Source organism: Topomyia yanbarensis, chromosome 3 (assembly GCF_030247195.1).
Source record: "Topomyia yanbarensis strain Yona2022 chromosome 3, ASM3024719v1, whole genome shotgun sequence".
NCBI lineage: Eukaryota > Metazoa > Arthropoda > Insecta > Diptera > Culicidae > Topomyia > Topomyia yanbarensis.
This window is the reverse complement of record NC_080672.1, coordinates 396647576-396664486: the sequence shown is the minus strand read 5'-3', so window position 1 is coordinate 396664486 and position 16911 is coordinate 396647576. Positions and strand designations below refer to the sequence as shown.

The 16911-nt window shown below is 36.9% G+C and overlaps 1 protein-coding gene across 1 annotated transcript; it reads left to right on the top strand.

Moving 5' to 3' along the window:
• Nucleotides 1-3054: 3054 nt before the first annotated feature.
• On the top strand, nucleotides 3055-13606 carry LOC131691491 (retinol dehydrogenase 12-like). Its single transcript, XM_058977930.1, has 6 exons — nucleotides 3055-3232; nucleotides 11267-11530; nucleotides 11584-11932; nucleotides 12099-12166; nucleotides 12224-12340; nucleotides 12403-13606. Exons 1-6 carry the CDS (start codon nucleotides 3168-3170, stop codon nucleotides 12509-12511), a joined length of 972 nt encoding a protein of 323 aa, XP_058833913.1. The 5' UTR covers nucleotides 3055-3167; the 3' UTR covers nucleotides 12512-13606.
• The last annotated feature ends 3305 nt before the right edge of the window (nucleotides 13607-16911 follow it).

The following is a 16911-nucleotide window of genomic DNA, read 5'->3' as shown; positions in this document are numbered from 1 at the left end:
GTGAAACTAACTTAGACTTAGAATTCGTTAAAATATTAAACTACTTTTCGGGATAATTTCAAATCGGTTTTTAGTTGGTAACAAAGTTGTAGACAATTAAATAATCTATCAGATTTTCACTTTTAGTGTTGTTCGAATGTCTAAAACACCATCTAGGGGCAGAAATATGAACTAGTTCCATTGTAAAATCTATGTTTTCAAGAAAAAAAAACTTCAAAAAAAAAAGTTGCTCTAGACCCCCCGACGGATTATTTTGATTTTGGTTTCAAATGAAAGGGGAAAGCCCATTCTTTCATAACCTGAAGTTTCAGAGATGCTGAATTTTTTTGCATAAAGTTGTTAAAAAAAGACACCGTGAGGGGTCATTCACAAACACCAATGTATAACATCGAGTGTATTATAAATAAAGGTTTTTGGTCATCAATAAAGATATTCTCTGGGCATGCGCCGAATATTGTTTTGCCCGATCTCAGCTATTGGATTCTCTTTGACCCAGAGAAAGACCTGCCAATGTCCCGGTTCGAGATGTACCGACAAGCCGCAATCTTCGTTATCGTCTGTACCGTACACCAAAACATCCATGTCGTATACGTCAACAAATATAGGACCTACAGTGTAAACATTACACGAGCAACACGGTGTATTGCTGCTTCGCATCTGGTCGTACTACGAAATCTTCTGGAAGAATCTCCTGTCCGAGCCTGTAATTAATGCCGTTTGCCTGAAATTAAATGTTTTTATTTTTCTTCACCCTGGCATCATTGCCCACCGTCTCTCGTTTGTCTTGCTGCTACCCAGATGTAAGAATTCACCCCCCTAAATATCTTCCCGAAGTACATTAGCCCTCCCTGTGTTTCCTAATTTTAATTGCAAAATGAAATAATCTCCTACAAAAATGCCCAACTTTACCATTACGCATAAAAATCGCTCTAATTGACTACCATAATATTTCCCTCTCTTGTACATCGAAATGTATCCCTAGTTTTGAGATAGCTGTAAATTTTCCTTAGTTTCAATTTAAAAAATATCAGTGTGTTATCCTCTAGTTCTAAGAAATTTAAAATGCAAAGCAAACAAAAATTGGCACCTTCAAGCTAACGCAAACATGCCTAATCAAGTAAAAAAAACTCATAAGTGAACTTTTACGTATTACATTATCAATACTACAAAACTTTTAGAAGATAACGTTTATAACAAGAAGTGCTTGAAAAAAGCGCAAATAGAACAAACACCAATTAATTAAATTTCAAACAGACTTTTATGTCACCTGAAATACTCATGCGTCATGCGACATGCGAGTGACTCGACACCTAAAGTGATTGTTCGGAATGATCCCCACTCTTTTCCCCAAAGCATAAATCATCAAATTTTAACGACTATCGCATATTCTAAATCCAATAAATGCTTAACGTGATTTGCCTACTAATTAGTCAATCTATATATTGATTACATCTGTCAGTACAGCGCAGACACACAAAGAAGACAAATTTGAATGTCACACGTCTCGTATACCATATTTTAATCCACTATACCTAATATTCTCAGCACCTAATGAGGTAGTAGGATGCTTTAGGTATGTCGCTTCAGTACATACCAGTAATCTATAGTACATCAGACACATAAAGGCACAGAAGAAAAACCATTCGACAGTTTCAAAAACAGTTGAGAAAAGCCATCGAAAAGAAGAAGACAAGCAACTATTGGACGGAAGCAATACATAACTTACTTATTATGGATTATATTTCTACGCTTGCCGGCGTTAACAATAAACACAGTAAGGCTAGCATCTTATCTGTGTGAAACCTAGATGAAACAGTCTAAAAGCGAGCAAAATGACTAACAGGGTCAAAAGTGCGACATTCGTAGCAACGAAAACAAACCCAAATTTGTCCTAGTCACGGTTTCATAGCACATAAAAAATTCGACTGGCCCTGGCCTTCAACGAGTAGGGGAATTTTGGGTGAAACCGACACCTTCAGGTGAACCTTTTTCTGAAATACAACAGAATAGATAAAATTATATTTTCTACAATTAATTTTTGTTTGGATGGTATTCAACAAGGCATAAATTTGTCAGGACATGAATTCCAATAAAAATTATTGGTTGCAAAAACTGTCATCTTGCAGACCCCGGGAGTAAAACCGTAACACCCCATAGTGATCGACTAGTTCGACTATGCTTTGCGAGCATTATGGCAACCTTTCATGTCATTGTAATTGTTAAGAGCAGAATTACAAACTTTCTGTATTCTCTACTAATATAATTCATTCGTCTAGAAGTCACATAACAACAATAAAAATGTTGAGAGGCTAAAACTCGTCTTCAAGCGATGGTGATATAGAATGGAGGTAATTTGGAAATTTTTTGCTCGGGCAAAACCTAAAAATCTACAAAAACAAAAACAACCTGACGGTTACAAACGTTGCATTGGTATGTTTTGTTTATATTAGCGCATTTCCCCAAAATTCTACGCGGCGTTTCCTGATCGAAAGGAACGGCCGCGCTTCATAAAACACCGCGCTTAGCTAATCTGTCATAATGTTGCTAATTTGCATAACGAAGGGCTGAATGAGTAAACAAGTTGTTCCAGCCCTGCGTTATACATCGTTTTGTGAAGGTTGAGTATACCAGATGCAAGTGGTATACTGTCAAATTCATCACGTTCAGTAAAATTCAAAAACTATTTTTAGATTACAGAATTGACAAAATTGGTTTAATGAGCTATACTTATCAATCAAATTCTGTTTTAAAAATTGTCTTTTCGTTTAAACTAAAATAAGAGGCTTATTACTACTGCAAATAGCAAATACAAGTACTAGTTACACAAAAAAACTTGCTGGCAACCTTAGAGCGGCGTTTAGTAAGCTGTTGGTGCGGCGTGTACGTTTCGATGAATGTCATAATATTTATGACATTTGGAATACCGATGTAAATTCAATTGGCCCCAAAATGAGAGTGGACAGTTTTACCCATAATTCCCCTACACTGAGAAACCTACGTGGGTGAGAAGCGCTCGTACTACTAGCTGGAGCCGAAAACGACAACGTGAACCCGTTTGTAAATTTAGTGTTACAGTGAAGCTCATCACCTTCGCATATAGATTGCGGCTCTGTTCTGTTTTAGTCGTTCTAAGTTACTGCCCGGAATTTTAACAATAAACTAAAAAGATGATTCTGTTCGTGCATATTGTTGCATTCTCGGTGGCCGCCTTTGTAGGGTTCAAATTGTTCAGGTAACTACCTAACGGTATCGAAAAGCATTCCAATCGATTCTAGGTTTGGGAATGTGTACCTTTATGGCTATAGTTTTCCCGGTATTCCCTGTCTAAGTGTAGGCTCTTCCGCTATACCCTGAACGGTATGGATGTATTGAGGGGTTATTCACCGAACGTGATTTTAAAGTATATTTTTCTGGAAAGAAATTTTAATTTAGTAACGTGAACAGTACCAGCAATACATATACTGTGGGTACTACGTACGGAATAATTAGTGCGTCTTTTTGTTGTTCTGTTGTATTCTGGTTATGTATATAAAACATATCCTACGTTATTAAAAATCTGCAATGCTGACACTATAGAAGAAAGTGAAAACCTGTAACTGAATAAGAACCATAAAATCGATTTAAGTATGTTCACTAAACTGTCAGTTTTCATCCCCCGATTAGCGACTAAATCCTTTGCTTTCCGTCTAGCCTTGCTGAAAGCTCTAAACATTTAGAAACTTCTCCAGCAGCTTGAGAAAGGCTTCAAAATGTTTTTGAGGTGAAAAATGTGAATGAAATCACGAACTTTCTTCAGATTTCTTCAACCTGCGCTTGATAATTGTCCAATACGTTTCGATTAGGTCGAATAGAGGAACAGTTGGCTGTATTGATACCCTTGTTGACGAAATCCGCCTCATTATCGCGGTATCACTGGAGCATCTCCCTGCTGTCCAATCTGACAAAAACCTCACTAGATCTTTGTGAGTATTTATGAAAGCTAGATTACATTTCTCCAGATCCTTGCTGGCGATATAAAGCATGGGTGTGAGTCCGCGTCTGCAAATTGCTTGCCAGATTATCAGTTTCCTGACGAATCAATCTGTGGAAACTTGAATTTGGTGGGAACATTATCCGGTACCGTGACTAAATGCCTTAAATATTGACGCTGGTTCGACGTCCATGGGAGAGTTGCACTTTGTCACAACCCATGTATTCTGACAACTAAATTTTTCTTCATTGTCCTGATTGTTTCTTGTAGGCACAGTATAAACAGTAATCTGTTGCATGGCGGATATTCCGTACTGTAGTACGGTTAGCACCGTATTTTTGGTGACATCCCGATGTGAGACTCCAGATTTTTCCTGGATAACAATAATTCGTATAAAACCTGGAAGTAAGAAACATCCGAAGATTACGTTTGATGATTCGAATGAGGCATGTTCGGAAAAGTTTTCCACCTAGTGCATTGAAGATATTCACAAAGCGATTCCGTTACCTACAGGGGGCACAATTGAGGACAGTGATAAAATCGAAAATGAAATTTGTGTATTTGAGCCTTTCAATTCAATGCCTTGAACGTGAAGAATTTGTCTCGGGTCATAAACAATATTCGAAAAGGAACAATGTCACGAAGCAGGTGCTGGTGGATGCGTATTTGATATTAAAAATGTCTTGCTTAGTTATTTGGGGCTAGGTGTCATTCTAAAATCTGAAATCTCTCCTATGTAACGAAACTATTTAAGGTTTGTACGCTTATAATTTCGCTATCAATAATTTTAATTATTTATGCACTATACACCGATTCAGAAACGCCTAACTTAAATATTGTTGAATATATAATGTCTGTTCAATAAAAGTAGTCTATTAAAAATAGGTAAAATTGAAAAGTTTACGAGGCAGCAATAGGAATCAAGTACGAAAAGTTATAAAGTTGTCCGGACCGTATAATTTTTGCTGTGGATTTTCAGCAACAATAGCATTTGCACATACTCGCACCTAAATGACTAAATCAAATACAGGAAGCTTATAAATAGAGGTGCAGCGTGTCCGTTCAATCATTCGTCGCTCGCTTGACAAACGAGCAACATGATGGTTATATCGTTATTTGCAATCGTTATCGTTATTTGCAATGTGGGTGACAGGGTGGGTTTGGATTGAGTTCAACACATCAGGGTGCGACGTGTGTGAGTTGCGTTGGGAAAAATTAATTTATTTTTTTGTTTGAATGTGCGTTGCACACTGGACGAGCCCGGACTTAAGTCCAGATAAGGTTCCACGATATTCTTGCTAGTATTTTTTCCGCATCAGCTAAGCAATCAGAGACATTTTTGCAAGATTTTAAGTGAATTGGGCGTAACATGAATTTTTCACAGCTTTTTGAAGGGCATAACTCAAGTGTTTTTTGCAAAATTTGGTCTTGCGAACTACTTCCGGTTATTTTCGTTTTTCGAAGAAACGGTTGATTTTATGCATTGCATTACTTCACCAAAATTATCCATGTGATTGAATTATATCTTAAAATCACCAAAAATAAGTCTAGGTGGTTTAGTTATGGTTTAGATAACTGTTTATCATAAACTTTTATTGAATTCAAACTTCTAAAGCCATAACAACAACGACGGCCGTGAATATCTACGATTACACTATACCCATTCGAAAGCTTTTAATTTTCTCTTTAAAATGCGAAAAAAGAACTTTCGTTAACCATTCTGTTGATTAGTGAATATAATTAAGCATTCTACTGAGATGCTCAAATGTTTTGTAGTTCACTCAGTTTTCATATCAAGTAACCTAATAATGAATTAGAAATTCCAAAACTATTCGAACACATCTTATTTAAACCATAAAAACTAAATAATCATTTCTGAAGCACCAGCTCATTAGCTGTAAAGCAAATCGCTTCAACATTGAACATAAATTTCAAATTCCTTCCCTAATTATTATTGAAAAAATCATACTCGTGAAGACGAAATACTTACTTTGGAGCCACCCTAATAAGTACTAAAGTAATTTTCTAATATATTCCAGAACTAAAAAAGGAATTAAGTGCACAAAAATTTCTTTAAAAAATTATGAACCTCAACAACAATTTTTTGAGCCACCCTAATGTAAAACGAAGGTTTTTTTTAACAAGTGTTAATGAGCTTAAACAAATTGACATCCCTGCGTGAACTTGAATGGAAGCGAAATTCAATTCATGCCCGATGCGATGAATGAAATTTTTAGTTCGTTTCCCTCGTCATTCGTTCTCCCGACGCAGCGCATTCAAGCTCGGAAATGTTCGGTTTCAGAAGCAAACTGTTTCTATGCTAGCTCTGAGAGGAATTATTATGCAAAAGTGCACCAGATATAGATTACGCAGTTCACTTATGCTCGAAAATGTAGAAGATGCCAACTTCTGCCTTCAAATTGTCCAAATAATAACAAATGAATGCTTTAGTTGGTGAAGGAATTTATATTTCCTCTGCATTCAAGCATTCGATTCTGCATGAAATTTCAGACAGGTGGAAAGTTAATGAATAAGGGAGGCGGTGAATCTGAATGTTGGTTTCGGTAAATACAAGCAGAAATAGGTAACTGATTTTGAAATTTCGCATCACTGGGTAATATAAAAAAAAATATTAAGCGCATGAAAATTAATATACAAATAATTTAAGAAGAGTTTCCATAAAATAGATATTTTTGAGGCACCCTAATGAATAGTAAATGTTTATTTTCGATATGTTGTAATAATTAAAACGAATTCAGCATACCAAAGTTACATATAATCGTCCTGTTTGAACCGATGCGGTAAAATTTTGACTTTAGTCCACCTTTTATTCTAAGTCGCGCAACTGTGCGTTTGGTTGATAAGGACGAAATTCTCATGGCAAAATGTTTTAGATTCGTAGGTACGTAGGGTAATAAGTCTATTGGCACAACGTACACATATTTCGAATGTACGGACGGACTGAAGTGTATTTTTGTCTGCTGAAAGACGGATGCTGGTTGGAGATTTTGGTGGGCGAGTGGATTGAGTTATGTTGGAGCAGTTTCAGTTTGTTTCAAAAAGTGGCGAAGCTTATCTGTAGCGATTCGAGGTAGTCAACCCAAAAGTAATGCCTCCTGACCAATGTATGTATGTGAAGTTTAAAAGTGGAAATGAAACGAAAACAATCACATCCCCAGCAGAGGGTTTTGTTTTATTATTACGAACAGTTTTGTTTCAAGCTTTAAAACTGGTGTACGCTGCCGTTCTCGTTGTTGCTTCAGGTTCGATAGATTGAGGAAATAATTTCATGTCAGGTAACGGACAAGTTTTGGAGCGGTTCAGTTTTAGATTCATAATTTTGACAGTTCTAAAACATAAAACTGGAACCTACTCTCCCCAGCTGCAGTTTAAGTGGGTGTTTTTTTTTTTAATTCATGCCACGTTCTGTCTTAAAAGTTTTTTTTTATTTTTCAAGCTACATATATTAAGGCGAAGATACCTTTTTTAACGTTTTTAAAATCTGGGGGTACGATAGGTTAGTTTATTCAAGGTTAAACAAAATGATGTACATGTGCAAGCCTAGAAAATCAGCAGTCCCACTTTTATTTGAAGAGTATAAAGACTGCAGATGTTGTAAAAATTAATAACACGTATAATAAATAGTATTTATTGACGTAATTGAGGTAAGAAGTTGAGGAAGTGGCATATGATGTGAAAAATCATGAAACCATGTAGGGAAATGTTAAAAAATGCGAATTGTTCCGCAATTGCGTCTGATTTTGTACTTGCTAATTACTTCTTCGGCGCCCTCGTCGTCGACAGAGTGTGGAATAGAAGTTGTGCATTCCGGCTCACGTGGTTGCTTAGCTGCGGGACGACCATGTTTGCGCTTCATAGCAGTTTTTCTGGATTCTTTTTATTCTACATTGGTATGTCTTAGAAAGTTTTAGATATCGGCAAAACACATAACTTTTCTGAAGATCCCAATGATGAATGATATGTGCTTGGAGATATAAATCGATTTTTCTCTAAAAAAATGCTCTTTTTCATTACCGAAGCGAAGTACAAGAATCCGGACTTTCCGGGTTGTTATAATTGGATAATTCACAGTATCTCTAGAACACCCAGTAGTAAATCAACACGTCATCAGGGCCAGCGGAATGCGTGAGTAGTATGGGTAGTACTACCCACTTGAAAATTACCAGGGGGAATCACCCACTCGAAAGTTTGGAACAAATCAAAACCTGAGATAAACCACGTATGTGTTTTTTTTTCGCACAAAATTCTTGCGTTGGAAATCCTCGATGTAAAACAATTGCATATTTTGATTCAGATACAAATTTCTTTGCTTTACAATTTAAATTTAATAAATAAATAATTTGGATTTATTTGAAATTTGAATTATTTATTATATTTATACTCATGGAAATACATTTTGACACACCTACATCTTAAAACATTAAGTTCAGATCGATAGATAAAAAATAATATATGCAATTTTATTCAGACTATGGGATTCAGTTAGAAATATTTTTAAGGACAATATAAACAATTTGTAATTTTTCAACATGAATAATCACTTGATTAAAAATTGAAGCAAGGAGAAATAATCACTAGACAATCAGTAGACTTTGTATAAGGGATGATCCATAAATGACGTAGCATTTTTTGAGTGATTTTTAACACCCCCCTCCCCCATCGTAGCATTTCGTCACAAAATTCCATATACCCCCCCTGATAATTACGTAGCTTGACGGTAACCCTCACCCTCCTCGTTGTCATCGTAAACAATTCAAAAAAATCAAATACGATGTTAGTTAGATGAAACGGGTAAGATTGTCGTGACAGCAGGTCAACCCCTATTCCCCTTTAAAAAAGCTACATAGCATGACATGACCCCCTACCCCCCCCCCCCCTGTCGTCCCACATCATCACAAAATACAAAACTCCCCCCTCCCCCATATAATGCTACGTCATTTATGGATGGTCCCTAAGGAAGGCAAAAGATTGTTCATCCCAACATCAGTAGCAGAGACCGCATCCGAGAACAATCAGAGAAAAATGACAAGGAAAAAAAGAAATTAAACTTGTAGCTTTGTGGCATACGGAAGACCACTATCAGGGCATCATGAACCGGATCGCCAACTGGCCTCCTTGGATCCGCTTGGAACTCTTGGGATCACATTTGCAGGTACCTGTTAGTAAGTCAACCAAAAGAGTAGATATAAATAAATTTGGAGGATAGCCAGCATATCTCGGACTAGAACCAGGCCGAAGGGATTCGTTTAACGCAGATCTGGCACTACACAACTAGAAAAAATCGTGTAAATTTACGTCTCTTGACCATGACTATACGAGCATCAAAAATGTAATAGTTTTACATTTGATTTTAATTTAACATGTCTTTGAATTTTGCGTCACGTAATTTTACTCCACATATGGCGTTTGTTCAAAATGTGTAATTTTATGGCACTACGCTTGGAAAGTACATCATTCATGTAAAATTAAAGAGAACACGGTTATATTTCGTCATTTCGTCAATTACGGTTTGTTAGATTGTAGTAAGTTTCGAAATACCTCAGCGGTAATATTGAGTTTTTTTGGTGTGTAGAACACTAGATGCACGACCAGAGATGCTTGCATACCAGAATTTACACTGACTGAAGCACAGGGGTCTGGAAGGAGCCACCCCCTATTTCGCAATCAAGACCTTTTTAGGAGATTACACCATCAATCTCTACTTCCCGGGCGGGTACGCAGACAAAATACTTTTTCGTACACGGTCGAGTATTGTTTAGTTGGATCACGCGATTTATCGATGATGTTAAATGGCTTGTCTTTGGGAAGTAAACCATCCGGAGGCCGGTTGTATTAGATATAATTTGTATCGAAAATGAGACTTATTGGTATTATTTTTGCCATCGGAGAAATATTCAAATCGACCTCCACTAAGCCTGAAAGGATGTCGGTCGCTGGAGATAGCCTCACACTCAGCTAGCTTCAAAGTACAGTCAGAAAAAAACTGACTCGGAATAGTGGTGGGGTATTTCGTTCGTGGTTAAATAGATTTTTTTTTCTATCACGAACGTCAACAGCAAGGTAGCGACTGCACAAAACATCAATCCCATAATGTACGGAAAGCAAGACATATAGTTTAAATCCACGTATCCGATCCGAGAGTCCAGATCCAGACTCTTGTCTGGATCTAAGCACCAAATCTGGGCCTGGTTCAAGTCCTGACCTGCTAAGGGGAAAAGGAGATGGGCTAGATCCAGGGACTGGTCCATTACCGGGTATTGGTCCAGATTCGGAAACTTGTCCGGATCCGGAAACTGGTCCGGATTAGGAACTAGGAGGTTCAAATTTGGGAACTGGTCCAGCTCGGGAGCTGTGTCGGATCCGGAAACTAGGCCGGATTCGAAAACTGCCTAAAATTTTTCTTTCACTATCCAAGTTACCCTATAAAAATCCGTAATTCCGCCTATTTCTGCCAAAATTGGTGCAGATTCCAGCCTGAATTTGGGTAGAAGTCCGCCAGAACTCCAGCTGGTTTGACTCGATACTAATACTATTATAGAAATCTATCGAATTATCCTACATCGTCATTCCGCCGTTTACTACCTTTGCGGTAATATGAGTTTAATACCGCAATGCGCAATTTCGTGGTCTGTTACCAAAAAGGCAATAGAATCTTACCCAAAAGTAATTGAAACATGCCCGTTGGATTTTGGGTGTAGTATTCAATGAACACATTTTCGCCGTCGGACAAACAGCCCTGTGTTTCCAAATAGCCACCAGATATTATGAGGGAATTTTCATTTTCATTTACACACGCCATATCTAAACTTTCATCAGTACGAGGAGAAATCACTTCGAATCTTACTACCCACTCGGGAAAAAGGTGTTCCGCCGGCCCTGCACGTCATGATACAGAATACTAAACTCAATGCAAAATATATCTTCTATTATAAAAAATCAACATGTAAAAACAATAAAAGTGAATGAAGCACTAGTTATACATTATACAGAAAGCTACCAGAAAGATTGACATTCTTTGTAGGACTAGAGATTTCTCACATAAACCTGAAAGATAATTGACTACAAAACTATTTCAGCTTCCTATTTTGATTACTGCACGTCTAGTCGGTTCCCAGCTTTTATGAAACAGCAGAAGCGAATGCTAAACTAAAAAATAAAAGGAACTTGGCTTTATATTCCACATAATCAATTTTGTTAGATCAGTATTTGTTCTAATAGAATAAAATATTTCACCACAAACTATCCTACTATGATTTAATCATCAAAATTACATAGACTCTTCATCGAAGGAGGTCAATTTAGAAAACCAACACGCTGCGATGGCAAAGTGATAGTAATAACCGGAGCAAACACGGGCATCGGTAAGGAAACCGCCAAGGAGTTGCTGAAACGCGGCGCAAAAGTCTACATTGCCTGTCGATCTCTGGATAAAGCAAACCAAGCACGAACAGAGCTCATACAGCAGACTGGTCAGAGCAACATTCATGTTCGAGAACTTGACCTTTCCTCGCTAGAATCGGTGAGGAATTTCTCAAAGAAGTAAGTAGCTAGTAGTTACTATCATCAATCAAACCAATAACAAAATAATTCAGATTTCTAGCCGAAGAACCCCGCTTAGACATTCTGATCAACAACGCGGGGGTGATGGCCTGCCCGAAAGCACTAACCAAGGACGGATTTGAGATGCAACTGGGTGTTAACCATTTGGGTCACTTTCTGCTGACGAACTTGCTGCTGGATCGTTTGAAAGCGTCCGCCCCGAGTCGGATCGTGAATTTGTCCAGCCTTGCGCACGAGTACGGCTCGATCAATAAGGTGGATTTGAACAGCGAAAAATCCTACAACCAAGTGACAGCCTATTGTCAGAGTAAACTGGCAAATGTACTGTTTACACGGGAGTTGGCCAAGCGGTTGGAGGGAACCAAAGTGACTACTTATGCGGTGAGTATCTCACGTGTTTTCATGAAATCTAGATGCTCAAAACTGCTCACTTAATGGTGATAAACAAAAAATCAATTTGTTTTGAAAATTTCACAGATTTTCAAATAATTCGTAGTTACTTTTAGGCGATTCATTCAACAAATCTCTCCGATACTTTTCTCAACAGGTCCACCCGGGAACGGTTGACACTGAACTGCCTCGACACATGGGATCATTATTTTTCCTACTCGAGCAGTGAGTATCGGTCATCTGTATCATGAAAAAAAAGTTTTAATCACACACCAATTTCAGCAAACTAGTGAAACCACTCCTGCGACTGGCCTTCAAAACACCCCGGTCCGGTGCCCAAACAAGCCTCTACGTAGCTCTGGATGGAGATTTGGCAAACGAAAGCGGGAAATACTACGCGTAAGTCATCGATCATAAACAGATAGTAGAAAATATATGAAACACATATAACATTTTTTCAGAGATTGTACCGAAAAGAAACCTAGCAAGGCTGGGCGGGATGAAGAAACGGCTCGCTGGTTGTGGAACGTAAGCGAAAAAATGACCGGACTTTCCAGTAAAGTATCGTGATAGGTTCTTTGGAAGGAATTGCTACATTTAGTTTCCTTAATGTTACTTCTGGTTTCATAAAACCTTGACTATTCAAATATCATTAGGACTTTAATTGTATCATAGTGTATGGTAATTGACATGGAAACACGAAAAATAAAGTGTTGACAATTATCATTAAAACGTTTAATATCTCCGTAAAAGCAGCCAAATATCTTTTTTTTATTATTACGATTATAGAGGTTTTAACATTGAGGTCATTCGCCTCTTCCGGTTAGAAAAATCTCTTATGACAAATTTCTAACCCTATGTGCGGGGTCTGTACTCGAACCCAGGTGCGCTGCCGACAAGGTAATCGATTTACCAACTACGCTATTGCCCCCCTATGTTGCAATTGCCGCAAGGTTCTACTGTATCGATTTTGTTGGCTATTTTCGGCAAATTTAAGACTAAGAGAAACGAAAGGAATGAAATCGAAAGACGGATAGGTATTCTAGAGCGAATCAAAGATAAATTTAGAACGGAAAACTAGGACTAGGCAGGCTCATATGGACATGATCGAAAGGAAATGTGAAGAGTCCTTTGCCTTCTGCTAAACAGGAGTTGGGCGTTGCACCCAAGTCTACCGCATGGTCATTGATAGAACATAACTCATCATCATATTTTACCGCCCACGCCGGCATGAACAATGTTGTCATTTCGGCTGGTACCGTGGATCAGTAGCTGGGAGGGAGAAACAGACTCAATAAATGTGAATGTCATAGCCAGCCAGAACGAAACTGTCACTCCGAGCCACAAAAAAGTGTTCATCGAGGAAATGAGAGTATTGTTATCATATGCTTGCTTGAAAATGTTTCCGAACGATGAATTTCCTTGATTTTTTGTCTAGATTGGGTGTAGCAGTAAATATTATTAAAGTTTTTTTGTGATTTTAATGCCATTTTGAAATTAGACAGATAAATTTTTCGGTAATCCGTGCTGCCACAATCAAATAAATTGTATTTCTATGTATTCAATGATGAATAAGAATTTAGATGCGTTCAAAAGTTTCGAGCATCGTTTTAAGACAATATTGCGATCTTGCTATAATGTAAAATAAACGCTAATTTTATATGAAAATTTCAAATAATATTTACATATTAAGCTCAATGAACTACGCCTAAAATATATTTTATGCTTGTTATAAAACCAGTTATGGAAATGTGACGACGCTGTAAATGTTCTCTACTCCAAGAAATGGGAATATGGAATCAAAAAATATGCTGTGACGTGCACGTTTTTTGGTAATTCAAAAATACCTTTTGGTTTAAAATAATTTATATCATCTTTCTATTTAAAACATGTCATAAAAGCTATTTTCATATCTATAGTAAAGACAAGTAATAATGGTGTAAATCGTGCGAAGAAAGTTTTAAAAATTTGTGACTGATTTAACAATTTTAGAATGAGTGACACCTTGCTAGTCAGATTTGATGGTTCTCCAGTTTAAAGTTTCTTTTGAGAGTATACTGCGAAAATGAAAATCATCAACGGCTTAGATGCATGCTAATAAATATAAACAAAGCTTCGAAAAAAATTGGCAAGTTACTTCGACGTGAAGTTTGACATCGACATAATATTTTTAATGTTCGGGTGCTCATGCAGCTTAATCTGATGATCAGAATCATGAAAAAATTCCATTTCTATCTATTAGTTAAAATCTTACACTTCGAAAGTTATTTGCAAAATAACCTTGGCTAAATTTGACAGTTCGACGGTTAAAATTGTTTGATGATGTAAAAAGAAAGGTGGAAACAGTTTTCTGTACTTTATTTAGGATGGCAATATTTTTAAGTAGTGAATAAAGGGGAAATATAAAAACGAAAACATGTTATATCAAACGTTTTTTCGTTTATTTCATTATATGGACATTTACGTTCCAAGGCTGCAGCCGTACCTATATATATCTACCTATCAAATACCTATGCATTGGTCAACATTTCACAAATCAGATAAACATGCCTCTACCGGCGAGTTTCCTTATTCAAGGATTCTGTTAGTTAAATTTTTATAAAATTAAATTCTATTTTTCAGATTGAATTTAATGTTGTATCGGTTTTTAATATTCAGTTTAAGCAATTTTTTAGGAAACCGTGGTAGAATGAAGGAGAAGAACGGCACAAACATCCTATTTTAAAAGTATAAGATTAGACACATGGTTCCGAAATTTGTCCCATTTCACTCGAGTACTGGAAGCAAACTGTCGTCTGACTTTATCTTCAAATCAATGTAAAGCACCCGGGAAAAAAACTTTCACTGATTTTATACTGTCCCAAGATCCTTTCCATCACACGATTGAAGTCATGTGCCGGTAACACGCTTGCATCAATGACACGCAAAAAGAAATTTGCTCATTTATGCGTCGCCCACCTTGATTGATTTTGGCTGTCGAAAGTTTTCTTGCTTCTTGACAAGTGCTATTATTTACACTTCGTGCGTAGTGTCTGTTTCTCCCTCCCAGATCAGTAGTATTAGTCACAGCGTCGTTTATGTTTTCGTGAGTTGTTCTGCCAAAGCGCATTGTCTTTCGTCCTTGGTGCAGTACATTTAATCAATGTAAAAAAAATGTCAAGTGAGTTTTTTCTTACGTAAAAATTAATACTTAACACGAGTATTGTGTTGGTTTTTCGATATTTTTGCTTTTGAAAAAAATACGGATATCTACATGAAACATATGCTTGGGGGTACAATAGGTCAGCCGTTTGGGTGCACTATAGGTCACTACTAAAACGTAAATTAGAATTATTTTGAAAAATTATGCGTAATTTCGTGCGAAAAACGCCAAAACAAAGTAAAGAGGACATAAAGAACGCAATTGCATCTGTTCAAGATGGCGCCAGAATTCGATCAGCCTCTAAACAATTCAAGGTTCCGTTCAAAACATTACATGCTCGTGTGAAAGGAAAGTGTTCGTCATCAATGAAAGCGCGTCAGATATTTCGAGTTAACAATATAATAATTAAAGGTGTTGTTGAAGTAGATAATCGAAGAAACATGATCGAAAAAGAGAAGGAAAAGGAATAAAAAAAATACTCCGAAGGCCAAACGTGATCGTCGCACAGCTAAGCAATCACGTTAGCCAGTATGCACAACTTCAATTCCACACTATGGCAACGACGGGATTACCGAAGAAATCATTTGCAAGTACAAATCCAGACGCAACTACCAAAAAAAAACATTTCTTTCGCCGGTTTCGTGATTTTTCACATCATAGCCACTTCCTCATTTTCTTACCTGAATGGCGTCAATGAATTGCATTTATTATTTTTTTATACCTTTCAAATAAAAGTTGAACCGCTGATTTTCTAGGTGTGTACATTTAAACTCGAATATAGTGACATCAAAAAAGCACCTTTGGCTTATTGGTTTTAGCTTGAAAAATATTTGGTCATACATAAAATCATTATTGCCAAAACATTGCCAGATGTATAACCGTTCCAACGAGTGCTTGTTTGTCAAAATCAGTGCAAAAATGCCATAGCGTTAAATCGGTATATCTAAATATGTATTTTAATAATAAATATCAAGTTACTTTGCAAAGCCGTACAAAAAAGTCTTGCACAAAAATCATACAAGAAAGTGCGTGCAAAAATAGAAGATGGTGTATATAAATTATTCAAAAAAAAAAAATCCTATAATTTTCTGTACAACCACTGATAAGTTTATTTCACTGTTAATTCCTAAAATTATCAGATTACTGAATAAGCCGGCAATGTTCATCTGAAGTATTCCACACAAAAAGAAAAGCACATTCTCGTAGACAGTTACAGTACCTACCACAGCAAAATTTAGCGAACAATACACATTGTGCCAAAATTTTAGAGCAAACGAACGAAAATCAAATCAATAAAGGTGATGGTTCAAGCTTTCCAAAATTGGCCTCTACCTACCGCGAAAGGTATGCAAACTTTTTTTTCTAATCTAATCGCGAATTGACGCGCCTTGGTGAAGCGCATGATAGCGGGTTGGTTAGATACAAAATCATATGCTTATCTGGGTGTATAGGGGAAGGCTGTTAACAGTGGGACGCTTTGTTTGATTTTTAAAATTATGGGGTAGTAGGGTTCATAATATTATCCAACTGTTAGACAAGTTTAGATTAATTTGTTTGAACTTATTTAAGCATATTGAATCATCGGCTACAGCCAGTACTTCTGTAACAAAAAACAGTAGGGGAAACCGAAGGGAGAGTTGAAACAGTGCCCATTAGATCCAATAATGCATTTGATTTACTTATATCGTGCCCACAAATTCCTTAATACCAGTGAACGATGTTAAAAGGGGGGTTTCAACGTAAAAAAAATCACTGTTTTGAGATTTTTTTAAGAACTTAGGCTGAATCGAATTGGCCAAAACTTTTGTATATCATTTCAATAACATTC